The sequence below is a fragment of the Lissotriton helveticus genome, chromosome 4_1, assembly GCF_964261635.1.
Source record: "Lissotriton helveticus chromosome 4_1, aLisHel1.1, whole genome shotgun sequence".
NCBI classification, from domain to species: Eukaryota; Metazoa; Chordata; class Amphibia; order Caudata; family Salamandridae; genus Lissotriton; species Lissotriton helveticus.
The window spans coordinates 1,713,940,873-1,713,967,471 of NC_136063.1; the positions used below are offsets into that span (position 1 = coordinate 1,713,940,873).

The following is a 26,599-nucleotide window of genomic DNA, read 5'->3' on the forward strand; positions in this document are numbered from 1 at the left end:
AATTTGATTGTGAAATTCACAAACCAGTGTTTTTTTTGGTAAAGTGTCCCATGTGGTGCTTACACTTTAATGGCAACCATGCCCCTTTCTTTAGACCAGCTCGTTGTAAACTGAATACAATGAGCAGCATTTAAAGAAAAGGACGTGGCCACCATTAAAGTGAAAGCACCTTGGGGGGCGCTTTCACCCAACTTTATAATAATAAAAAAAAAGGTTTCATAGTGCGGCGGTCGCTAAAATTAAAGCAGACCTGGCTGCTAAATTAAATAAATAAATAAGCGGGCTGCTAAAATTAAAGCAGACCGGCCAGGCAGCGTGCTGCTTGTAGGGAAAGCATGTCCTGGATGGAATAGGGGGAAATCAATAAACAAAACAGTGCTCACAGCCAAGATAAAGCAGACCGTGTAGCAAGACAAGTAAAAGGTCCAGTTATTATGGGAGGTAACAAATGCAGACAAAGCGGTACCAAGGAGGGACTATGAAGCCTAATACCGTATCGGAAGCCAGCCTTTACGAAGGACAATGATACAAGCCAATACAAATATGGGTGGAGAGTGGGCGGGGCTTCAAAGCCATATTCCACTACTGCATGACTCGCAGCAGCGCTTGCGCTGCCCAGGCTCGACCTAATAACAACAACTCCAGTAGCTGGCAACCAGTGGAAGGACACTGGCCGTGACAGAATGTAATGTTCCATGGAAGGGACATACACACGAAGGGAAAGTGAAACCGGTCTGTGCTGACCAATGAGAAACAAGAAAACAATAGTGAAGATGATGCCAACAAATGGTAAGTTATTAGCGGGGTCCAAGCCCCTTGTTTGCAAACAAAATGTTTCTCAAGCGACAGTGCATGCACGGTCTCCGAGGAGACCTAAAAACCATGACTCGATCAGCCCACCAACCGCTTCACAATACATGGGTTATGAAAACAGAGTAGGCAAATGAGAGTAAGCAGGTTTAGGTTGGTGGAATGGGTTTTAGTTCCAGTCAGCAATTAATTGGTAATTAAGAGTAACAAAAGAAAAACATCAAATCAATATCCGAACAAGAATACTGGCATTTATAGATTTGTTGTTTCACCCCATCTTCAGACTAAAGAAAATATATACACCTGCAGAGGATCACTTGAGACATTCTGGCCCAGCAATAAAAGTCTTTAAAAGTGTCTTAGAACCGCTATCTGATCGTATCCTCCATCATTTCAAGATATATACACTTCAAACCATCTATTTCAACCAAGCTTTCATTGCTCTTCCACCTCCCCGCTTACAGCTTTTCACAGAAGCCATCATACAATTTTCTTTCAGACATAAATTGGAGATATTTAAGCAGACTAAACTGCTGCTAGGGTCAACAGTCCTACAAAAACACTACTGTACCTGAAGGTTTTGCACCAAACGTCAAGCCTGGTCCTTGGCCGGGGTAGGCTGGCAGTGCTCCTGAAGGAGCTGCAGCACCTTGTAATACTGCTGAGGGCTGCATGCCAAATCCTAACCCTAAGAAAATAAAGTATTAAGGGTAATTTTAGTGTTACATACAACAGAAAAACAGCAATATATCCCAACAACAAGACTTTCAAAAGTGAAAAAAATGCATGAATAGGTTGGAGTGTGTCAGGGAACTTTGCATGTCACGAGGGACATATTAAAATTTAACTGGTGTATTTTACAAACAAATATTTAATATGCACATGTCCGTCGGCCTGTCTGAACTCTTAATGAAGTTATAATATCAAAACTCAATAGGTCTATGGATACCACTTAGCTGGTCTTCAAAATCCATGTAGACATTTACAATGCCAAGATAGACAAACAAATTCTGAAATAGCTTCAGGTCGAAGCCGGAAATAAACTAATGTCCAGTTATCAAGGTAACAAAATTGTTTCATTGATGTAGGCTATGCAGGAAGCTATATCGGACCAGTTAGCAATACACAATTACACCAGAATAATGCTTACCCTAACGTAGCTTAGTTACATATTTTCAATTTTGCGACTTGCACATTAAACACATACGCTTTGCATTTCATCAGGTCACAAGGAACTTTCTGAGCTTCTATGGAGTCCAGAACTTACCGCCAGTGAGTTTCATTTTGAAATGTATCAACTGAAGCAAATCTTTGTGCATAATGTTTTAAAGCGTTTAGGACCAGAAGTACATGCCTTTGTGTTTGCGAATGCCTAATAGCGAGTCTTTGTGATCCACTGTTAGGTATTCGCTAACAGTGATGTACTAGAGCGTGTTTTACAAGGTTTACGATTTCCAGTGGACTGCAAAAAGACCTACCTCATTAATCTTGAGGTAGGTCGCAATTTGCGACCCCTTGGGGACAGCTAAAATCACAGGGATGGTAGCCAGCTAGGGTCAGCAGACCACCATGTGTCTGTGATTGCTTTTAAATAAAGTAATGTTTTTATTTCTTTTAATGGAGTAAGGATTCCCTAAAGGAAAACAGGATGTATTTCAAAAACAAAATTGAAATTTTTCTTTTAATTTTTTTAAGAGTAGCTAGTGTCCGTTAGACCACTGCCTTCTGTTAAAAAACATTTTTACAATCATTCACAAAATGAATGGGTGAATGGGTTATGACCTACTTGAAGTAGGCAGTAAAATGTGAATGGTCTAAGACCACATTTCAGTTGCAAAACATTCCCGCATAGCACTGCGCGCCACTATTAGCAAGGGAAGCCCTTAACATGCCCCTTTCTAATGCCGAACCGCTAGCCCATTTTGCGATTCAGTAATAAGTTACCGAATTGCAATGTAGGGTTTTTACATACGACAATCCTTTTTAGCGGGAAAGATCAGCTCGATTCTGCTAATCGGGTCGTTTATGAGCTGGGAAAAAAAACATACATGTGGCCCTTAGTTAGACCAATGGTAAGAACATCAAAATTGGAAAAATACACTTCCGGACCGTGTAACCTGGAAATCAGAGCTCATATACTCGCATTTGGCCAACTAAATGTGCTTTGCAGCCCAGGACAAATCACTTAATACCTCTTTTTAGGGAGTTATAAATATGTAAAACGGGTACATATTGTGCTGACCTGTACTGCATCAATTACACAGCTATTTTTAGGTCTGGCCTAAAAACAGCTTTAGCGATTTTGACAGAGAGGTTCTTGAAAGACTCTCTCTTCTCCGGTTGCGCTGCTGCGCACACTTTTACGACAAGAACTGCTACAGCAAGCCCCTTTCAACTGCACTCGAAATGCATGGACAAAGAGAAAATACAAAGAGAAACGATGGACCTTCTTCATTCCAAGATGGCCGCTAATCATGCGAAGGAAAGGAAATCCTTCTCTAAAGCATAGGGTGGGCTCCTGCTTTACCAGTGGAGCACGGGGGAACCTTACTCGGTGCAGCTTTGCACTGCAGGCCCCCAACAACCCTACTGGGGCAGCAGCATAGCGCTCCTCAGTACAACAAAGCGCTTTCTTTAGGAATCAAAAATGAAAGGGTTCCTCAAGCAATCCAGATATAGTGCCTCCCAGGCACTGGAGCGCAATGTCCAAGGAAAGTCTTTAGCATATAGGGGGGCAAAGGCTGGGCCCAGGGGCCAGCTCACAGGGCCCTCCAGCAGGGAGGCAGTCCCCAGTGGCAGTTCCTCCTGGCGCCCAGCAGCAGCAGCAGCAGCAGGCCCCCCTTTTGTCAGGATCAAGAGAGCACATTTTGCATGGGGTCACAGCCCTTTTTTATACACACATTTCCTTTGTCTGGAGCTGTAGGGAAAGGGGAGAACCAGTGACAACTGGTTCTTGAGCACTGTTTTGCTCAGCCCCTCTCCCCATTCACAGGACAGGCTAGGGACATCAGACGCACCACAGGGGGCGGAGCCAGCATTGTGGAAGGAAGGCCCAGCCCTATTCAGGTCCCAGGTGCACTCCTCCCTCCCATCAACATGCAGATCTCCCCATTCACCACCGGGCAGACCCATCCTGACTCCCGGAGCCAGGCACACCAGCCAGCTCCAGCCAATCACAAGCCAGACAGTCAATTCACATTCACTGCACAGACATTCCAACTTCTAAAAGCGGCACTTCCACACCAGGCACATTAAATCTGCGCACACCATCGCACAGCATTTAATCTCACGAGTTCGCACATACCAAACTCGCCCCTGCACTCCCCACACATCAGGAACTACCATGGACACACACATTCCCCATGCATTCCTATGGGAGGGCAGGCCAATCTCACCACACGCACTCAGACTGCACATGTACTTTACACTGGGACACAGTATTAAAGTGCGCAGAAGCCAAAAACAACTAACACCAGGTCACATTTAAAAGCAAAATGTTTAGGGGTGAACCTGCCAAAAGGGCCAAGTCCAACACAACCCCCTTCCAGCCAAAACGCAGGGCAGACCAATCACCACTGTGATGGGCTCCCCTGCTTTGGGCGATAGAACACGGACGCGGGCCCGCAACTGCAGGGACACCCTCCTGTTCTACGCCACGGTGAACCCGTATGGGCTGGGCTACCCCACTGGTACTCCCTAGCTGTCCGCGGCCCGGACCAGGCCCTAGGCCACCCAGGTGCCACTGGCCCTTGCCTATTCACAGAGTGAGGGGTAGTAACCCCTGGTACATAGTAGCCATTCTCCACTCTTCCTCTCCTCAGGACAGTTCTAGCCTGCCACTGATCATCCAGCCTAGTGTCTGCACCCTCAGGCTGACCAGAAGTCACGGGTGAGGCTCTCCTCCCCTACCTCTCCTTCTAGGGTCCCGCCCTCTCCTCCTTTGAGAGGTACCCGGAGAACACCACTCTCCAAACCTAGGGATTAACCCCTCAGGTTGCACCGGGGTCAGAGGCGGGGACTCCCACCCTCTGCACCCCTTTCCAGAGTTCTGCGCCCTCCCAACTGGAGTGGTACCTCTGGAAGATGAACAGGTCAGGGCCCTGGTTACAGACTTCCTTCCCTCCAGGTTATGCAGATCCTGAACCTGGCCTCCCAACCTTGGGTCTAAAACCTTTGGTGGAATACTTGCCTGGCACTCCAGGACTTCTGGGGACTGACACATGATCCCCCTGAGGGCGACACATGAGGCATGTGTTGTGTGACCGTCTGTCTGGCGCAGATCTCCCGTCCCCTGCCCACCTGACAGTGCGGGAAGATCCCCCAGAACAGAAGTGGTGTCTCCATGGTCACTCCAAGGGAACGTAGCCCAACTGGCTCTTCCCTGACCCACTGGTTCTTCCACTGGGAACACATCCCCCATTCACTCCTCACTTCGGACTTCTGTGCCATCCCAACTGGAGTGGCACTGCCGGATACTAGAACCACAGGAGCACTATTTACAGACGCTCCAGGTTCTCTGGACACTAGGAGATCCTCCTTAAATGGACTAACAGGACAGCATAGGTCCCCAAAATGGTGTTCCCCAAAATAAACCATCCAGGTTCTGAGACTGGGTTTCGGGCACCTGGGAACTCTCAGTCCCACACTCACTCCTACTCCACTGAGACAGGACGTGAGCCCCTACACCCCTCTCGCTACCCTGGGGCCTAGCTGGGTTACTCTGAACCTCTTCCACCACTCTGGGCAGGACAATAACTGAACCACTACTTTTGGGATCACTCATCAATGACTCTTCAGAACCACGGGCCCTTTCCCAGCGGTCTGCTTCCCTTGCAAGGTCCCATGGATTAGGAAACCCACACTCCAACACAGGTGTTGGCGCAACCCCGGAAAACAACAACTGAGGAGCTGCTCTTTGAAAACCAGATCAAACAGTTTATCAAAATCAGATTCCGTGTGAACCTCTACCCAATCAGTCAGTGTCTCATGACATTCCTACACAAAATCCCCCCAATCCTTGTGAGACAGCTTCTTACTGTCCCTGAACTTCAACCTGTACTCCTCCACTCGGGAACAAGGTACCATTCTTTGGGAACTGGGAATGGGGCTTCCTGCACTGGACTCTATATTGCTGCCACCACTGGACTCAACCCTCCCTGGGGAATCCAGAAATTATAACTGTGCTCAGGGGATAATCTACCCTCCAGAGCTAATTTCTCTCTGGCAAAGGCCCTCTCAGCCTCCGCCATCCTCTCCTGCACACCCAGATGCGCTATTTCCTTGGCATGCTCTAACCTGAGCTTCTCCAAAGCCAGCTGATGCTCCCTTTCTTCCCTCCTATCTACCCACTCCTCTGGGGACAGGGAAAGGGATGGGGCGCTGCCCCCGACACTGGACCCAGAAAGGGACTCCCTATCTATGGGGTCTTCACTATCTACTGGCGTCCATGCACTGTCATTTTCTTCCTCCTCTTCAGGGCTCCCCTCAGACCCACCATCCTCATGGCGTGCGGCCCGGGCCCTATCCTCCTCACTGCGCTCACGTTCCCAGTCATCCTTCTGCCATTGGATTAGTTTGTCCCTCAGTTTAGACTGGGTGTCTGACTCATTCACTGCTATGTCTCTTTCGTCACAAAACTCTACCAACTCATACATACTGTATCTAAACAGACCAGAAGTTAAAAGCAGACTCCATCTTGGCAGGACGCTCAGAGACACGTGCAACACGGGGACCTAACTGACTGAGCTGAAGCAAGAGTACACAATCTAAAAATGACACTCTTAGGAGAAACAATAAAATAAAACTCAAAAACAATAATCCCCAAACACGTGATTATCTAAATGCAGAGATAATAGTGCAACCAGTTGTCGCTGTGGTATTGCGCAAACGCAAGTCCTATCCTCACCGCTGCAACTAATGTTAGAACTGGGATTTCTGGTTGGCCAAGGCTTGCGCCAAAGCCAGGCAGAAACCACCACTCTAGTCAGGGCAAGGGAGTTACAAGCCAAGATAACCCCTGCTCACCCCCTTGGTAGCTTGGCACGAGCAGTCAGGTTTATCCCGGAGGCAATGTGTAAAGCGTTTGCGCAACACACAGCAGCAACACACTAGGCACACCACAAAAAGGAACTCCACACAAAGTTGTAAATCAAAATAGCCTTTGTATTACCATAAACACATTAGATCATAATCACACAATTACACTGTGCCAACTGGCACTGGGCAGTATTTACAGGGGATTATATACACATGACAGGGCCACGTGAGCCACTGTCAGAATCAGCACTTAGTAGAAGTAGCACTTCTAGAACATAGAATAATTTTAGCACCAAATAACAATTGTAAAACACGACCAGTAACCACTGGTAAAAGGTAGGTACACACTACGCAATACTAATCACCATAGGCATAGATCACGCAGGGACACAAACTCACTAGTATAAACTATACTAGGCAAAACAACCTCCTAAGCATGAAAACACATTTAGAGGAATCACAGGCATAAAGGCATTGCACATTACGCATAAATCACATTAATTAGAGGTATCACAGGCATAAAGGCATTGCACATTACGCATAAATCACATTAGGCATAACCAGTATAAATACAGTAGGCAATCACCTGGCGCCAAAATCACATATGATACTGACCCCAGGCCAACTGGCCTTCAATGGGGCTCAAACGCCCTTTGTCCCAAAAGTCAGGGCGCGCTGCCTAGGCTGCCAAAGTAGAGTGCGCAAAAGGTCAGGCCTAAACGATGCAGCTGCCCACTACTTGCTGGGCAGCTGTAAGATCCCCAAGATGCGCACAGCCTAAACGTTGGAGCTGCCCACTAATTGCTGGGCAGCTGTGGCAGGGGGGCATGGGCACCAGTGTGCCTCCTGAGTCCCTCACTGGGACTCTAAATTACTTTCAGCAGAAACGGTGCAGCTGCCCGCGCTGGTGCGGTGCAGCTGTGGCTATACAATGGGCCATGGCACTACTGTGCCCCTGACCCCTCACGGGGGCCCTCTGAATAAATTAGGGGCACCATTGCAGCTGCATGCTGCTAAGTGGGGCAGCTGGAAAGAAGAATGGCCCACATGCACTGTGGGGCACATGGGGCAAGGTCACGGGCTTCTCTGGCCCTCTAAACAACTATGGCATCGTGGGAGCCCCGCTTCGCCTCCTGCTTCGCCTGTGACCCCGGGCACAGATTCCTCTCGGCCGGGCTCGGCTTCCGGTTTTACTTCTCTTCACCGGAGCGCGGGGTAGGCTCCCGTCCGCTTCCAGTCTCTGCTGGCAGCCCCGCCTCAGTCCTCTGCGGGGCTGCCTGACTTCCTGGATCGCGGGCTGCGGAGGTGATGCCTTATTAAGGCGGCAATTAGGGGTAGGCACCCTCGAGGTTACAAATGTACAGCGGGGTGGGCACCCGCTGTAATTCAGAGCAATGTCTCGGGGTAGGCACCCGCGCAATTTAAATCACAGTCCACACGGCGCCCATAACGCGGGGTGGGCACCCGCGATGCCTTAAAAAGCGGCGGCCAGTCCAACAGCGATGCGCTCTCCCCCACAAAGCGCAGGGTGGGCTCCTGCTTTACCAGTGGAACACGGGGGAATCCTACTCTGTGCAGCTTTGCACTGCAGGTCCCCAGCAGCCCTCTTGGGGCAGCAGCACAGCGCTCCTCAGGACAGCAAAGCGCTTTCTTTAGGAATCAAAAATAAAAGGGATCCTCAGGCAATCCAGATATAGTGCCTCCCAGGCACTGAAGCGCAATGTCCAAGGAAAGTCTTTAGCATGTAGGGGGGCAAAGGCTGGGCCCAGGGGCCAGCTCACAGGGCCCGCCAGCAAGGAGGCAGTCCCCAGTGGCGGTTCCTCCTGGCGCCCAGCAGCAGCAGCAGGCCCCCCTTTTGTCAGGATCAAGAGAGCACATTTTGCATGGGGTCACAGCCCTTTTTTATACACACATTTCCTTTGTCTGGAGCTGTAGGGCAAGGGGAGAACCAGTGACAACTGGTTCTTGAGCACTTTGTTTTGCTCAGCCCCTCTCCCCATTCACAGGACAGGCTAGGGACATCAGACGCACCACGGGGGGTGGAGCCAGCATTGTGGAGGGAAAGCCTAGCACTATTCAGGTGCCAGGTACACTCCTACCTCCCATCAACATGCAGATCTCCCCATTCACCACCGGGCAGACCCATCCTGACTCCTGGAGCCAGACACACCAGCCAATCACAAGCCAGACAATCAATTCACATTCACTGCACAGACATGCCAACTTCTAAAAGTCAATATAGTAAGGTGCCAGCAAGGGGATTTATTTACTGATACCTAAGTAGCAGGCAATTGGTCAATCAATATTCAAACAACTTTAGACCAACTTAAATCAATTGAAATTAACTCGGGAGTAACTACGCCACGCCGGACGAAGTTTTGCTTCATACGAAAACATTTAATGTTGACGTGGACTGGGCACGTTGTATCGGTCCTGTTCGCATATCCAAACCTCAACATAAGAAGGTTTTTTACAAGTATCTGTCCCACACGAATCGCGTGATTGGTGACGACAATTGGACATACAGGGGGTCACAATTCTGAAAAGATTGAAGGTCCTGAAGATAGCCTTAAGGATTTTTAACAAATATAAGGCTGAAACGTCGACTTTCTTGTTCACATCTCTCGATTCAGATTTGTTCTGCACAGTGATATCTTTGTGTACAGTCAGCAAGATAAGCTGTCATTTATTTATATAGAGTGGAACACAATGCAAGTGGATCTAAAGAATAATTCATGTATTTCTTGTCCATTTGTTCATTGTGGATTTATTTTCATTGTTTTTAGTAAAACTGTACCCTTCATGATGAAAACTTTATATAAAATGATATTTCTATAATATCCATTTCCCGTGTAGCTCATTTTTCGTTGAGTATTTACCACTCTGTCAAAGTTGAAAGTGACATAACCAGTTGAACAACAGGTTTTAATTGATTTAAGTTGGTCTAAAGTTGTTTAAATATTGATTGACCAATTGCCTGCTACTTAGGTATCACTAAATAAATCCCATTGCTGGCACCTTACTATATTGAATTCAAGCCCAAGCTCGCAAGGGTATATTGGGTCACCCACCTTTATATAACTCTAACTTCTAAAAGTGGCACTTCCACACCAGACACATTAAATCTGCGCACACCATTGTGCAGCATTTAATCCCACGAGTTCGCACATACCAAAGTTGCCCCTGCACTCCCCACACATCAGGAACTACCATGGACACACACATTCTCTATGCATTCCTATGGGAGGGCAGGCCAATCTCACCACACGCACTTCACACTGGGACACAGTGTTAAAGTGCGCACATCCCCTCCCCCCACAGGCCAGTGGGAGGGAATGACCATTAACCTCTGCTCGGCATACGCCCCGCCGAGACTGCAAACCCCCTCATTGGATACGTTGGGCCTGCTGCTTCTGGAACTCCCACAGGGAAGGTTGATTATGGGGAATGACATGAACGATGTACTTTTGGTGGAACAGGACGTTCTGGGAGGGGGGGGTCCTCGGGGAGGAGTGACGGGGGCCTAAGTGATTTTCTCTCCTCTGTGGAATTAGGCGATATTTGGCGTGGTCACAACCCTAATGTTAGACAATATACTCACATGTCCGCAGCACATGGGGGCCTCGCGTGGCTAGACTATTTGATCACACAGACTCAGTTTGTGAGACACTTCAAGGAAGCATATAGCCCGTAGGATATCAGATGACTCCCCCATAGAGCCCACACTAGAGGGGCCCCTGAGGTAACATGTTTTGCCCCCAAGGATTGACACATGGTACCTTAGAAACCCACACTTTGGGTCCAGTATTCAGGACTGCACTGATCACTTCTTCACAGAAAACACGGGATTGGTGAACTCAGGATTGATACTCTGAGAGGCTTTCAAGACAGTACTTAGGGGTCATGTTCAGGCCTTGATAGGGGCCCCCAAAAAAGAATGAGCATTGAAATGCATGGCTATGGAGAGAGAAGGATTCTAGAGCTGGAAGCCCAGACTGGAGGGGAAGAATAAATACCCAGGGAGGTAACCCGTCACCATCGCCTACGAGAACAAGAGCACATAGAGCTTTTGGAGGATGGAGCCAGGGCACCAGCAAAGGCAACTAGGTATAGAATATCTGAGATAGGGGGAAAGGCCAGCAAACATCTGGCATGGCTGGATAAGCAGGAGGCCTCAAGAGGATGGGTCCGGAGACACTAGATGACCTAGGAATGGGACGTATGACGGGGCATGAGATTGCAGAGGCCTTCGCTTCCCACTATGAAAGGCAGTATACATCCACCTTCGGGTATGCCAAGCCACACTGTATCAAATTTCATAGAGGCATTAACCTACCAGATTTGACTGCTGAGGAAAGAGATGGATTGGAAGGCGATCTGATGGTGGAGGAGATTAGCACGGCGGCCCTAGCTAAACAATCAGGGAAAGCAGCAGGGCCGAATGGTCCCTCCCCCCCTGAAACTGTTTATATGCTTACTGGATAAAATGACCCCACACCTTCTCACTATGTTTCAAGAGGCAAATCAGGAGGTGGTTTTACCAAACGACTAGCGCTTGGGATTGATCTAGTGATACCCAAGGAAGGTAAGTCTCTGTTGAGCTGTGGGTCGTACAGACCAATATCTCTCCTGAATTCCGAGGTCAAGGTCCTGACGGAGATACTTGCCATGTGCCTGAGGACGGTGATTCGCTCACTGGTACACCCGGATCAATCGGGCTTCATACCGCACAGGATCAATCTGCGCAGGTTGTTTGGGGTCCTGCATGTCTTCGGCTCTCCTGTCCCTGAATGCCAGGATGGCTTTTGATAGTGTGGAATGCAACTACTAGTAGACAGTCATGGCGCACAAGGGGATTGGACCGAAATGTATTGGTTGGGTAAAGTTGTTGTATAAAGCCGCTGGCGAGAGTGTGTGCAAATGCAACGGTGTCCCGCAAGTTCACCCTGCACAAGACAAGAGTGCCCGCTATCCCCGATTCTGTTTGCTCGGGTGCTGGAGCCTCTGGTGGCACGGGTTCATCGGGACCCGCTGATATGGGGACTCTCAGTGGGTGACGAGTGGGATGAGCGCATTTCCATATATGCCAACGACATTCTATTACATATTCAACGCTCCAGAAAGTCCATTGACAGAATATTGCAAATCTTCTGTATATTTGGGGACTAATCGTATTAACTGAGAAAAGTCCCTGTTGTTTCCATTTGCGTGGGAATCCCTAACCTGATATCGAAGTGCATGGTTGCACTGGATTTGAAAGGGAACTAGAAAAACTTACCTGACAGACGCCGCAGCACGCCAGGCCCGCCAGGCACTTTGAATCCACGCCGCCACCGCCGAGAGTCACCTTCTTGCAGAGTGAACGCGCCGCCGCTCCGGGACCACGAATCCCGGCAGCCTACGCGGCGGCGCGCTTGTGACACCGCGAGGGCGCCAGGGAGGCGCACAAAAGCGCCACAGGACCGGCGGAGCGGGGGGAACTAGAAAAACTTACCTGACAGACGCCGCAGCACGCCAGGCCCTTTGAATCCACGCCGCCACCGCCGAGAGTCACCTTCTTGCAGAGTGAACGCGCCGCCGCTCCGGGACCACGAATCCCGGCAGCCTCGCGGCGGCGCGCTTGTGACACCGCGAGGGCGCCAGGGAGGCGCACAAAAGCGCCACAGGACCAGCTCCGCGGGACGCGTGCGGGACGCCCGGGGCTAAGCCTGGGCAAAGGGCGGGCCCTCTACGGCCCTCATCGGCAGGAGGAGGCAGGGGCAGGGCCAGAAACGCTGCAGGAATCATCACTGCAAGTAAGACTCAAAGTTTACTGAGTTTCCTATTAGTTTTTTGTTTTATTTAAAAAATTCCAGACTGTGAGTATACTGCAAATATGTCTACGAAATCGAAGGAAGCCCCACAAAACACTCTTGACAACTACCTTGTTCAGACAGTGAAGAAAATAAACACGCAGAGGAGAAATTCTCTTGGGTTAAGTCAATCTCCAGACCTTTGCTGTCTGTCCCCGACTGCATCTATCCTGATTGATGACACTATTTTGCAGGAAACCAATCAGGACAGCATAACCAGTGGCCCTATTCTTCAAGGATTAAGTAGTGCACTTGACTTTGTCCTCCCAGCCTCTGAGGCCTCCAATGCACAGCCCGAAAGTGACTCTGATAATGACTCTGGCCAGGAGAGACATGCTCGAGTTACATCTGATGAGCAGACACCTAAAGGGAGCACAACAAGGCCAAGGCGATTATGTACTAAAAATCCACCCAAGCAGGGCGGATTACGTTCAGGGACAAGAAGGAAGAAGGCTACTACCCCAAAGAAAAAGCAAGTTAACATAGCGGAGGATACACAAAACCATACTTTTGAGGACGCACTTTATGAAAGGATTGCTGACTTATTTGAGCAAAAAATTAATACCATTGTAAAGCCTCTAATATCTAAAATTGATAAATTGCAAGTGGAGATCAAAAGATTGGGTGGTCTCCACACTACGATCGCAGGAGGGGTAGAAAACATCACCACGATAATTACTAATTTTAGTAATAATACAGGGGATAATGTGGTTACTGAGACTGTAAGTGATGGTGTAGGGATTCAACCGTCTGCTGAAAACTTACTGCCCCAACCTTCAACAACATCGACCACTACTAATGAGGGCCCTCTTCTAACTAACATCCCAACAGACAATAGTCCCCCTGTCAGCTTATCCCCAGTAATTGCTCATCCCACGGACCCCCTACAATTTTTAGTTGAGGCCACACCAGTGGTTCTTGTGTTAGCAAATGTCCCGCCCTTGGAAGGGGGGACAGTGGAAAGTTCTACCTCCCTTACAAGTAAGGCTTTGCATTGGCTAACTAGTAATATGCGGTTTGCCCCAGGGGGAAAACACCAATTGGCAAACGTAATTAAGTCAGCAACCAGGGTCCCCTGGCTGGGAAATCGGCCGAAAAAGTTTAAAGGGGATTGTGTGACAGTGAGCCTCTCAAATCAAGATGCCCTGCCTAATATACTTGCTAACTTATTACCTCCTCAACGCAGACAGGGTACTGTTGTTCCCCTAACCCTGAAGTTCTTCTATGGGGAGCAACAGAACGTCACTCATCCAAGGACTCCTGCGCCAGGGTGGGATAGATCTTGGGACTTTGACTCTAGAAGGGTGCAAGACACAAGACATAATGTAATGGCTCATTATCCCCTTCTACCACAGCAACATTCTTTCGTAGAACCCCTTCAATTATTCAATCGCTATGCCCCATTGTCCTTCATGGATCAAAACGATTGACTCTCTCCTAGAAAAGATACAAATGATGTGAGTCTTTTGCACATTTCTGGGCATTTAGATCCAAAACCCATAGCTGCCAGGGCCTGCAGAATTATGAGCTGGAACGTCGCTGGAATCAGATCTAAATTCGATGATAAGAACTGGTTGGAAATGGTCAGATCCAATGACGTTCTTGCCTTCCAGGAAACTTGGGAGGGGTCAGATAGACTTGTTCTAGACGGCTTTTCTCATTTTTTTGTACCTGCAGTACCTAGCAGCTCTGGAAGGGCAAAGGGGGGCTTGGCTATATATATTTCCTTAGATATTCTAGGGAAACCAAGACAGATTAAAACAAATTCAATAAATATCTTAGCGGTTGAATTAACTATACAAAACTCACAGCCTATATTATTTGTAAATTTTTATAATTCTCCTGTCAGTCAAATCTTGAACGAGCATTTGGTAGCTTTAGAGGATTTCCTGTCCACCCACAGTGAGAATAGTGTTCATGGTTTTGACGTAATTCTCATGGGAGACTATAATATTCACCCTTGTAACATGGATTGTCGCGAGGAATATGAGGATTTTCCCCACCCCGCATTTTGAACACTCATCACGTGGAGAGGCTTTGGAATCACTCTTAGCAACTTTTAATCTTTATGAATTTCATAGTAGTAACACATGTCTGAAGCTACCAACATATGTGGGTAACAATACCGGCACAATTGTGGACTATATTTTTTTATCATCCGGTATTTTGCCTGAAGTGTTTAATTACAAGGTAGAAATTTCAGTTTTTAGTGATCATAACCCAGTAATTTTAGAGATTGTATCTCAAGGAGTTCTAGGGAAAAGAGAATTTGAAGTTTTATGTGTGACCGATCTAGTGCTGGGAGATCAGAACCGCAGACTGAAATGGGATCAAGTAACCCCAATTACCTTTATACAGGATTCCCTGGCTAAAGTAGAGGAGGAGGTTGCAATCTGTTTGGATAATAACAACTCTGTTACCACTTTGATAGAAGCTTTTAACGTTATTTGCCATCAGGTCAATTTAGACCTCACTGTAAAGAATAAGCCCAATACAAACAGGGGACCAAGGTGGTTCGACTCAAATTGTTCCAAGGCTCACTCAATCCTCCTAAAGGCTCTAAAAAATAAACCAAGAGAAAAAGAACTGATAGCATCACTGAGAAAAAAATATAATAATGCCATCAGGATGAGGAAATCTGAGATCAAAAATGAGGCCTGGAACGATCTATTGTCGCCCGACATACAGAGGGATAGCTCTAGATTTTGGGCGATAATAAACCATCCTTTTTTTGTGGGAATAGAAAAAAAGAGAGCAGATTGCACCATACCCGATGAACAGTGGGTTACACATTTCAGTAACATCTATAGCTGCCCTGATAATACTCCAGGTTGTGAAATACAATCTATGCAAGCAGCAGCCATTATCCCACCTTTTAGCACTGAGGAGGTAAAAAAAGCTATTAGTGACACACACTCTAAAAAGGCACCGGGCCCCGATGGGGTTCCCGCAGATTTTTTTAAGAGTGCCCCGGAACTTAGCACCAAAATTCTTACTAATATTTTTAATGCTACAAGAAATTTTTGTTTCCCTACTAGCTGGTCTAAGTCTACCATAATACCGATTTTTAAAAAGGGACAAAGGACAGATCCTGCCTGTTATAGGCCAATCTCCCTCATTGATTCTAGTGTTAAAATCTTGGGGAGAGTCCTTCTAGGAAGACTGAATCAGCTTTTAGAAGGGAAGGGTGCCCTGTCAAATGCACAATATGGTTTTAGAGCCAAAAGAGGAACTCTAGATCAGTGTTTAAACCTAGAACTGATCACAAATAAATATGTAGTTGCCAAGGGGGGTTCTCTGTACATGGCCTTTATGGACCTCTCCTCAGCTTTTGACCTGGTTAACAGGGCTAAGCTGTGGGGGGTTCTTCTGTCCATGGGCATTGATGCCCCTTTGGTGAGGTATCTGGCGGAGCTACACAGAGACCTTAAAACCTCGGTCAGGGTGACCAGTGAAGGAAGATGCACCTGTCACTTTAAGTCAGAGAGGGGGGTTAGGCAAGGATGTATCCTTGCCCCCCTCCTCTTTACTCTTTATATAAATGAGCTCGAGGCAGTTCTGGCAGATTCCCATACTGACATTCCGCGTGCAGGTGAGATAAAGATACCTGTCCTCCTGTACGCGGATGATGCTGTCCTCTTAGCACGCTCTGGAGTGGCATTAAATAAACTCCTTTCATCCTTTGGGGAGTTTATGTCCTCTCTGGACATGAAAACTAATGTAGAAAAATCCCACGTAATGATAGTAGGAGCTGCAGGCAGGAAAAGAAAGACTAAAACTTTTTTCTGTGCTGGGAAAGAGGTTAGGAGAGTCCCGTCCTTTCCCTACTTAGGAGTGATATTTGATGAAAAGGGCACGTGGGGTCCACAGCTTTTGGCTAAAAGCAACGCTGTAGCAAGAGCGGCTGCTGGGTTGCTTGGTTTTGCCAGAAAACTTGGAACCCGTCCCATGGAAAGCATTATAAAGGTCTACAAAGCTAAATGTTTGTCGGTTGCTCAATATGGCTCTGTCATTTGGGGGTACACAAATCATGAGTCTGATAAAATCCAGAAAGTAGAAAATAAATTTGAGAACTCTGCTTTCTGTCCCTCAATCAACCTCCACATACATAATACATTCAGAGCTTGGATTAGGCTATATTACCGACCTTTTAAAATCAGCCCCAGTTATTGGATGGTTGAAAGTCTGGTTAAACCAGGAGCTTACTTTAAATCATTCAATCCTCAAAGATTGTTTAGCCCTGGACAGAGCACGTAATATCCCATGGCTAAAATACGTTCAGACGCAGTTGACTTTAATTGGCCGGCCTGAACTTTTCTCTTCTCCTCATTTGATAAATCAGGAAGACATAAAAATAGTTAAAAATCTCCTGATAAATAATTATGTTTTGGAGAGGGAAGCCACAGACTTAAATAAACCTACGGTCAGGAAACATTGTATGTTAATAACAGTTCCAGGAATGGAACCATACCTTTTATTGGTAAACAAATCATACCATCGTTTCCTTTTAACGAGATTTCGTCTGGACTTGATCCATTTTATTCTGGGTAATTTTAAAAAGTTGACTAGACCTGAAAATGCTGAACCATGCGATTGCGATAATTTTTCCATCCAGGACACGACTCACTTTATTTTCTTCTGCGGCCACTATCAAGACATTAGGAAAAAATATTTGCTGCCAATACTGTGCAATTTGGGTTTTACACAGGTAAAACCAGCTCTGATGTTCCTGCAACTTCTTCCGAACTTAAAAGTAGTATTTCATGTTGCTAGCTTTCTGGTTGCAGGTGTACGCACAAATAAGCATCGTTTTAGAACTAGGCACCTTGTCCCAGGTTAATGTTTACCTTTTATATTTTATTGATTTTACTCTTTTTAATATTAATGTATAAATTATTCTGTATAATGTGATTTTAGGTTTTTTTTTTAAATATATTGCTCTATATTAATACGTGTCTTGATGAAATGAAATGTTGTTATGTATCATCTCTCGCTCTTTTATGATTTTTAATAATCGAATAAAGATAATTGACTGACTGACTGAAAGGGTTCAAATATTTAGAGATCAATATTATAAGGCACCCTCAGAGGTTTAACAAAAGAAACCTACTGCCCTAACTGGACATATTTAAAGGGGACGCCCAGCGTTGGAGGACGTTGCCTTTAACGTTACAGGCCCTATTTAAAACGATGACACTTTCTCGCCTACTCTATGTCCTGCAAAATACTCCATATGCTATTTCGTCATCGTTCTTCCAGATGAATGAGGGAGAGCTGTGATGCCTCCTATGGACGCAGAAGCAGCACTTATAGCCTTGCAAAAATTGCAGAGGGGTTTTTATGACGCGGACTGGAGGTTCTAGAGGTAAGGTTGTAATACTGGGCTGCTCAGTTGGTTATGGTGAATGACTGGGTTTTTGGGGACAGGAAGGAACCAGACTGTAGAGTGGACAGGGCACACATGGGAGCTTGTGGTTATGCACACATAATGTATGATAGGAGAGGGAGTGTGTCTGGCTCCCTCTCCCTCTCCCCCCAAACCTGGCACGAGGCATCAAAATACTTGGGTTGGGAAAGCAGACTGAAAGCAATGACACCCCCCCACCCCCCCGGGGAGAGGGAACTGCTGAAAATTGGGGTTGTTTGGAGGAACCAGGCATCGGTGAACTTTGAGACCCTTCAACAAGAGCACGAACTTGGTCCGGGGGAATGGCTGTTATACCTGCAACTAGGTTATCCCATCCAGGGCCACATTTGCGAGGCCCAAGATCTGGCCCAGGCCTCTCTATTGGAGGATAGACTCCTGACAGACCCCTTGGAGGAGAAGGCAATATCATTAATATATAAAACACTACTAAATAATGTGCCAGACCCTTTGGGACCATTGAGAGCCGCGTGGGTGGGAGACGTCGGTCCGATAGAAGTTAAGATTGCCTGCTATGTGCCATAGCTACCAGGGCTTGAGCTCAGAGTTAAATTACCGAAGCTTTTAACTGGACCTAACAAGATATTGACCTTATTACTTGGGACGGACCACGATCTACCTCCATCATTAATTCACTTTCTCACAGTAACAATAATGTAAAAGCAAAAAACACTGGCAATGAAGGGAACCACCTTGTGAGTGGATATGAAAGAGCAAGATGCAGTTACTCAAAGGCTGCCCCACTGCACCATGCTGCATGCTGTATTGGGAAGCAGTAAAAAGCAAATGACACAACAACACACCAATGGATGAAGAGGGATGGCTGAAAGCCCCTTGAACTACGTATATTATACATATTTTTATTGTAGTAAAATCAAAAAGGTATTGGCCAACGTAGATCCAAAAGAATAAAACTCTGCCACAAAACCATCCAAGTGTAAATTAAAATGAATTTTAATTGCACTACTGCCTAAGTCAAGGTAACTGAATGTCAATCAGAGCAGCTTACTCTCTAATCTCCATTTCTCTAATGGAAATATTACCAACAGTTAAAACCCAGGTTAAACACATATGGAAATATATAGTCTTGTTTTTTCGGTTGACATAGGGCAGTTACAACTCTGGTTTAAAAAGAGGATGTCCAGTCCTATTCTCGGATCACAACTACTGGGTCTCACACATAAAAGTGTACCTTTCAACAAACTTGATCACAGACTATTGTAACCTCGGGCGCTCCCAAACCATGCAAGATATAATTTTGCTTCAATATTTTGAGAAGCATCAGCCATATTTAGTAACTAGAATGCCTGACTAAATTACTTGTGAGAAATATAATTTAAGTCCTATACATGCGTTGCTTCCTTTTCTACCTGGCCCTATGAAACTGTGAAAACGATTTATCAAAGCTCAGTGTTGGAGCTGCCCTATAGCAATACTAGTTATCACCAAAACTCTTGCTACAGGGCTTAATACACACAGTAGGTTAGAAGAAACAGAAGCTATATATCTTACTACAAAATGTTTGTGGAGCTTAACCTGTGATAGCGGCTTTTCACCTGTTTCCTAATGCATTTTCATGCCGCGGGACATTATGACACATGCAAGGTGGTTTTTGAAAGCCACAGGGCAAAAAGGCAGAACTATTTCTGGAAAACCAGCGGCGAGTACGTGTTTTATTGAAAGGGACTACGTCAATTCCCTGGGGCTTAGTATTTAACACAGCGAGAGAAATGGCCATGCTTCCTCTGGTATACAATTCAGGTATAATTTCCAGAGCACTCTAAAGGATAGTTTTCTGGCAAGAAGAACTTAAATAAAATAATGCAAATAAACCCGACGCTATCCGCGCATGGCAAGGATGTTTACACGAAAGCTTTTTTAACTCCCACTGCCCAGTCTTTATGCATGTCAGCTGGCGCTAAATTCTAGCATCGTCATTTTGACGTAAATATACACAGGGGGTGCATTGAGAAATATAATGTTAGCTTCTATTTTTAGGCTAAGGTAAGCAAACATGTCAGAAACCGAACAGTATTCTATTTTAAATGCAAGCTTGGACTGTTCTGACATTTCTAATGACATTTGTAACGGCAAAGAAAACCCTGCCAGATTTAAACGACTGCACAGTATTCTGATAAACGATAATTATAGACTGGTTGATTGTAAAAAATTATATTTTAAGTGCTTTTTGACTTTTTCGACCCGGATATAAATTTGAGATTTATTTACACATGTTACAAATATATTGGGAAGAGTAGTCCTGGCAGATTTTCAAAAAAAAATTACAAAATATTTCAGTCATTTGCTACAGTACATCCACAATGTTATGTAGCGAAGTGGGGTACACTTTTCTTTGATGGTAAAGCAAGCATGTAGAAGGATTAGAATATACCCTGAATGTGATTTTCTGTGTTGTAGTCTAGACCTGTTGTAGACTACTGTAGAATCAGTACAAAATGCAAAGGCCAAGGTCTGGCTTTTCGTTCGGAGAAGTGTGTGGTAACAAGTTAGCAACTTGTATTTGTTGCCACCAGTTCAAGGAAGAACATCCAATGATGAACACGTTTGGCTACAAACATATGGAAGAAGTGATTACGGCCCCTTTACTAAACGCTAAACTGTCTTCCCAGAGTGGGTCATGAAAAGGAGTCACACGATCAAGTTTGCATTGCAAGTGAGGAACTTAAAAAGGCATACAGAGCGACGTACTGTGCAGTAGATACTTGATAGTGCTTCTTTGAAAAAACGCCTCTGCGTATGCATTTCTTAATTTTGTGATCCAAGAAAAGCTATAAACCAAACAACATATTTTTATGGCATAGTAAAAAAAAAGAATGCACCCGGGAGATCAGCGAATTGCATTGTATCCTTGAAAGTAAAGGAATCCAAAAGCACACAAAAAAAACTATAAATCAGAAATAAAACATGTTGGCATGTCAGCAAAGTAAATCTTGTAATGAAAACAGACTGGGTTTAACCTCACATCTGAAGTCTAACAATAGGACTACTTAATGCCCTTAGGTAGAAAGTAACGCCCCTCGAATCGAGAGAGCATTAATGGGCAGCTCATGACATATGACAAAGCAAGAAAAACACATAAAAGCAAGTGACTGGGCAGGGCTGACCTAAAACCCGCTCCCACTGTGTACTTGTTCAAATTGTACTGTTCAAAAGAACGTATAATATAGGATACGAGGTTTAAAAACAGTTTATTAAAAAGGAGGTAGTAAACCTGTTATTTAGGGTGCTTAGGAATAGTGGAATAAGCGTGATGCGTGAAATACATTTTCTTAAGTGGCGACAGCAGCAGTGCAGTTATTGTTAGGTAGAACTTTCCATTGAAAAGTCGTTTATTAGGTCGAGCCTACCAGACAGCGAAAGCTGGCTAGCTACAAAAGACCTACTGTCAGATTACAAGAACTGACAGTGGGCTTAAAGCCGGTCCATTGCTTACCATTTGCTTGCTTCATATATAAAGACTTGTCTTGTCCACATTGTGTTTGTCCCTCAATTGGGGCACAGTGTCTGCCCCGTTGTTAACAAACATTCCAGTGTCCAATAGTCGTATCATTGACAGAAAAAGGCCAAACCAGCCGTAGCTCACATTTCATGGACTGTTATAAGGGTCTTTCCAGGACCTCTGAATCAAACCAGTAAAATTACTGCCCCTACCAAAGACGTTAAATCCTGTACCTGCCACTGCAGCTGCTTCTAATAAGCATTCTCTATAAATCCAACTGTGACTGGGGCCCTTGAGAACTTCATTTGCCTAAGACCTTGTAAATTGCTAGAGATCATGGGCAGCAATAAGAGTTTTTCTTTATTGGCTATCCAATATTAAATATGATTTTACTATCAAAGTTAAAATAAATCTTAAATAATACAATGCAGACTCCTTGCTGCAAATATATTTTGACCACCTTGAATACTAAGCAAGTTTGCGATTCTAAAATAATCAAGTCGACAAAATTGATATATGCAGACAAAATGGGCACATGAGGCAAGTTCTTAGGAGAATCTTTATGAAATCTTCTATGCTGATTAGTACAATGAATAATAAACATACAGGAGATCAAAATAGGCCATACAAGCTCAAAGAAAGTTCACAGATTTTCTTATACTTATTTTCATTGTCCTGAAATAAACTTCTCATTCATAGTAACAGGTAAAAGTTGCCATATTAAATCTTAGACTTCCAAATACTGGAAGTGTTGAACAGTCATATAGAGGGTACAGAAGGATAGCTCAAATATAGCAGAATTCAACAGAGAAGAATGCATTACGCAGCAGTAAACTAAACTGCAAAAACATTAAACAACGAACAATATAGAACTGCAAAAACAAACTACTAACAATATAGAGGAAGGGTCAGAAATGGTGGTATTATTTTGGTTGGGGAGCACCAGTGCCTACTCAATAAACCCTCCCTGGTTCGGTAAAAACACTGTTCAGAGAAAAATCTCTACTCAACCCTTGGTATCTATGGCACAAGCAGCATGCAGTCCTCAGGGAAATATGTGCTATGGTCAAGGAGTACCAACTAGGTTAAAGAACACAACACAATAATATTCCCAAACCAATTTAGACAAATAAAGAATTTAATTTACAAAAAGACAATAAGGTCATGAAACATGGGTTTAAGGAGGAAAGGAGATATTACATTTAAAGTTAAGACAAAAGGAGCCAAGAAAAGGTCAAGCACCATGGAAAAACAACAGGTCATAGTGGAGAGAGAACTAGGTGAATTTTGGGCAAACCGCAATGAAGAGCAGGACCGATACACTAAAGTAGATAGCCCAGGTCATAGGTGTTACCTTTAGACTTAGTCTCAAACTGCTGGGAAGGCTTACTCGGGTCAGTCCTGCAGCTACTAGCTCCCCAGAACAGGCTTCTGGGCACCAGATCTCTCTCCAGCCAGGTCTCCAGCGGGATCTAGTACTCTTTAATCACTTGGGCCGTTTTGGAGTCAGGAATCCTTCAGATGTTTTGATGTATAGCGTTTTAGGACCCTAGTGTAATTTTCCCGATTCCTGCCCTAATATAGGTATAAAGTACTGTATCCTTATATAGGCATAGAAATCATAACCATATTAAGACATAGCTCATGCAGTCCTAATACGGCATGGCTACTTCCACTAGTTCTGAAAATCTACAACGATTTCTTGGAAAAACCCACCTTCAGCAGTCAGGAACTTCCCCCTGCTTGAATATGGATTTATCCAAGAAGTCATGGAGTTTTCAAAGAACTGAGACACTTTGATGATGTTTTATGTCCAACTTTACGTCAAACTCGGCACCTTCAAGTTATAAATATGCCCACACTTGCCCAAGCAAACACACAGTGGTTTGGAGCAGTTCGACTATATACCTGCCCGATGCATCTCGCTGCAGCATGTGCCGAAGGAAGCCGACCCTCCAGCAGACGCACTGAGAGAGACGCTGTCTTTTCTACTGCCGAGAAATCCAGCTCCAGTGTTTCCAAGCTACCCTTGCGGGTTGTTGGGAAATCGAGTCCTGTGAGAGAGATACCAGACCTCCTTCATTATAAAACCAAGGTACAGAGCTGATTAGACCCTAAGAGAAATCTTGGATAGATTCTTGGCAGAAAGAATACTAAAACTTAAGCTACACCTTACTTACTCCTCCCTCGTACTAGACCTAGGTTAGGTACACCGGGTTAGGCGTATTTTAGAAGCACCAGTTGAGTACTTTTAGAATTTATTATTTATGTATGTATTATATGTATTTTATGGCTTAGAAACCATATCATGCTTTTACAGTATTATTTTCTAATACTCTTCATACTGTACGCACTATACTTTGCAACCAGTTTAACGATTGTAGCAGGTAATTTCTTCTGTATGAGAAAGAAGACTGTTCAATAAATACCTTTTATTGAAAACGCCCATCTTTCTATTTCTCTACACTTCTGGTGAAACGAAACATGCACGATTGACTGAGTAAAATAACTATCTATTGTTTCCGCGACTCTAGAGATACATTTCTTATTCTTGGGAAACAAAGTTGTCATGTTTATGCGGTTGTCAGAAACGAATCCCTTCTTGTTCATTCGAGAAAGTTTCTAGTGGCCTCTGAGCTAGCTGGCACTCACAATTAAGTCTAATATGTTCGATAGAGACCTAGTCGACCTCAGTCCTACGACTAATCTATAGGATATATTATTCCAATGCGCAGAGCCTATTGGGAATATAGGAACTACACTACATGGCGCCCAACGTTTGGTAAGGCACTAATTTAACGCTAGATACTAGAGTAACTCAGTCGTGCTTTTCACACAGACCCCTTTTTTCACGTAAAATACTCAAATAGACGTCTGGGGTGGGTAAAAGGATATAATATCCGCCATAACTGAGTAGGAAGAAAATCCTATGTATTAGTTTTGGTTTGTTCAACGTTGAAGAATACAGTGTTCCACAATATTGTGCACCTTATCTTTGTTTCCTTGAAACTTGCTCTGCAAAACCTTCATAAAACAAAATGACGGATAGTGACGAGGAAAGAGCGGCTGCAGCAGCAGCAATCGAACAAAACCTAGACACTACAGGTTTTAAAGAAAATGACCCAGGTGCTAAACACATCTCGGCAAATGTAAGAAACATTATTACTTACAAACTTATAAATAATGGAGTAACATCGAGAGGTGGTAAAGTAATATTTGTTATAGAGGCACATGAATATCGGCAGACAGAGGTATTCTATTCATGGATTTTGTTTCCTACAGCTAATCCAGTGACACACTAGTTCCACTACTACAAAGTAGAGGAACCTCCAGCGGAATACGTTCCTTTCGAAGACGTTGAAATTCCACTAACTTACCAAGAGCATCAGCTCTGGTTTAAAGGCGCCCTAAACATCATAATCACACTACCAGGCTCGGTCCACTAGGTAGACCAGGAGCAACATGGCCGGTACTAGCCACCTATACACCACATCCTGACATTGAAAGAATGACAGGTCCAGAACTGTTAGCTCAGCTGAAACGGTTCATTAAAATATATAGACAGTTGGTTCAATATGTCATGCGGACTTTAACAGTCCAACCCGCTGTAAGAATTCCACAGCACACCCCTCACCAGGTGAACAGAAACAAAATTACACCAAAGACTATACAATCAGTCATTGGTAAATTACCCGCAAAACTGGAACAAATTCCGTTCTGGTTAGCTCAAAAAATTACTCAAATAGAGGCAGTATTACCAGATTGTTAAAAACACAGGATTTTAACAATCTGTTTACCAATGGGGATTGCACCACATGTGGAGGACTGTGACACTTGGGGGTACAGACTTTGCTTCTATGTACACAAAAACACATGGTGTTTTTGTCTATGGCGGTGATACCAGACGTCCTAAGACAGATTCAAAATTAATATGGACCAGAACCTGCATTAAATCTCGGTATGAAATTACTAAAGGATTTCAAACAGGTCTCGGCTATACTATTAGCTAACATTAAAGGTGAAGCAGCATCTGTGGCAATCCGCCAAAAGCTGAAAGAAATAGATGTAACTGAGCAACCGTATGAACTTGCAAGAAAAATCCTATGAAGAACTAGGTAGAGATAGTTTGGGAGGGACACCAGTAAAACCCGAACTAACAGAAAATCCTGAAAAGGTTTTTATTAAAAATAATCTCACTACTCCTAAAAAGAAGTGGGAAAATACTAAACAGACGCTTCCTAAAGAGAAGCGCTCTCAGTCCAGAGGTAGGTCTCCTCAAAAGGAGCCCTCTGAAAAAAGGTATAACCTCAGAAATAGGGATAATTTGAGAAAACCTGATAGATATCAAGATACTGATACACGTTCCTCTCGTACCTTTCAGACTTCCTCTCAGAAATCAGAAAGAAGAGGACGGTCAGAACAAAATGAAGAACGCGTGAAGTCCAAAGACGAACAGCACGTTCAGAAAAAAAGGAAAACAATTCACCAAAAAGAAGGTAGCAAGTCTAACAAGCATTTACAATGCAACGGTTTCGCCTTTGGAAATGTTAAAGCTATTTGCAATGTAAATGACAATGCCATTTATTTATCTGTTTTCAAAACCAACACATAAATACAAATGTTGTCATTTACAATGCCAATAGCTCAAACTTTTCCAAAGGCGAAACCGTTGCATTGTAAATGCTTGTTATACCGATTGCGATCGATGTGTGTGAGGCGGTGCGGGGGTTTAAAGAGTCCATTTAGAAAAGAATGACGTTTGAGGAAGTGAATGAGGGTAGAAACACGTGTATGAAATTAGTAGAAAACACATTAAATGATGATTTTAATATTTTAATGATGATTTTAATATTTTAATGATGATTTTAATATTTGTTTCGAAGTGAATGATGTATTAATGTGTCTGTAGGATATTTTAGAGCGTATAAGGGTCAGTAAAGGGTAGATGAAATAGGGTGAAACAATGTGCGTCAGGCATTAATCTGCGGGGATGTGCCCGTGCGTGTGTGAATACAT

General features: G+C 44.6%; 1 protein-coding gene across 2 annotated transcripts in view; it reads right to left on the reverse strand.

Moving 5' to 3' along the window:
• Positions 1-26,599, reverse strand: part of LOC144829333 (nuclear pore glycoprotein p62-like) — a 277,355-nt gene that overhangs the window by 167,806 nt on the left and 82,950 nt on the right. For both annotated transcript variants that reach the window (XM_078688386.1, XM_078688385.1), the window contains exon 4: positions 1,382-1,498. In XM_078688386.1, coding sequence (XP_078544512.1) covers positions 1,382-1,498 — 117 coding nt within the window. The remainder of the gene's footprint in view (positions 1-1,381; positions 1,499-26,599) is intronic.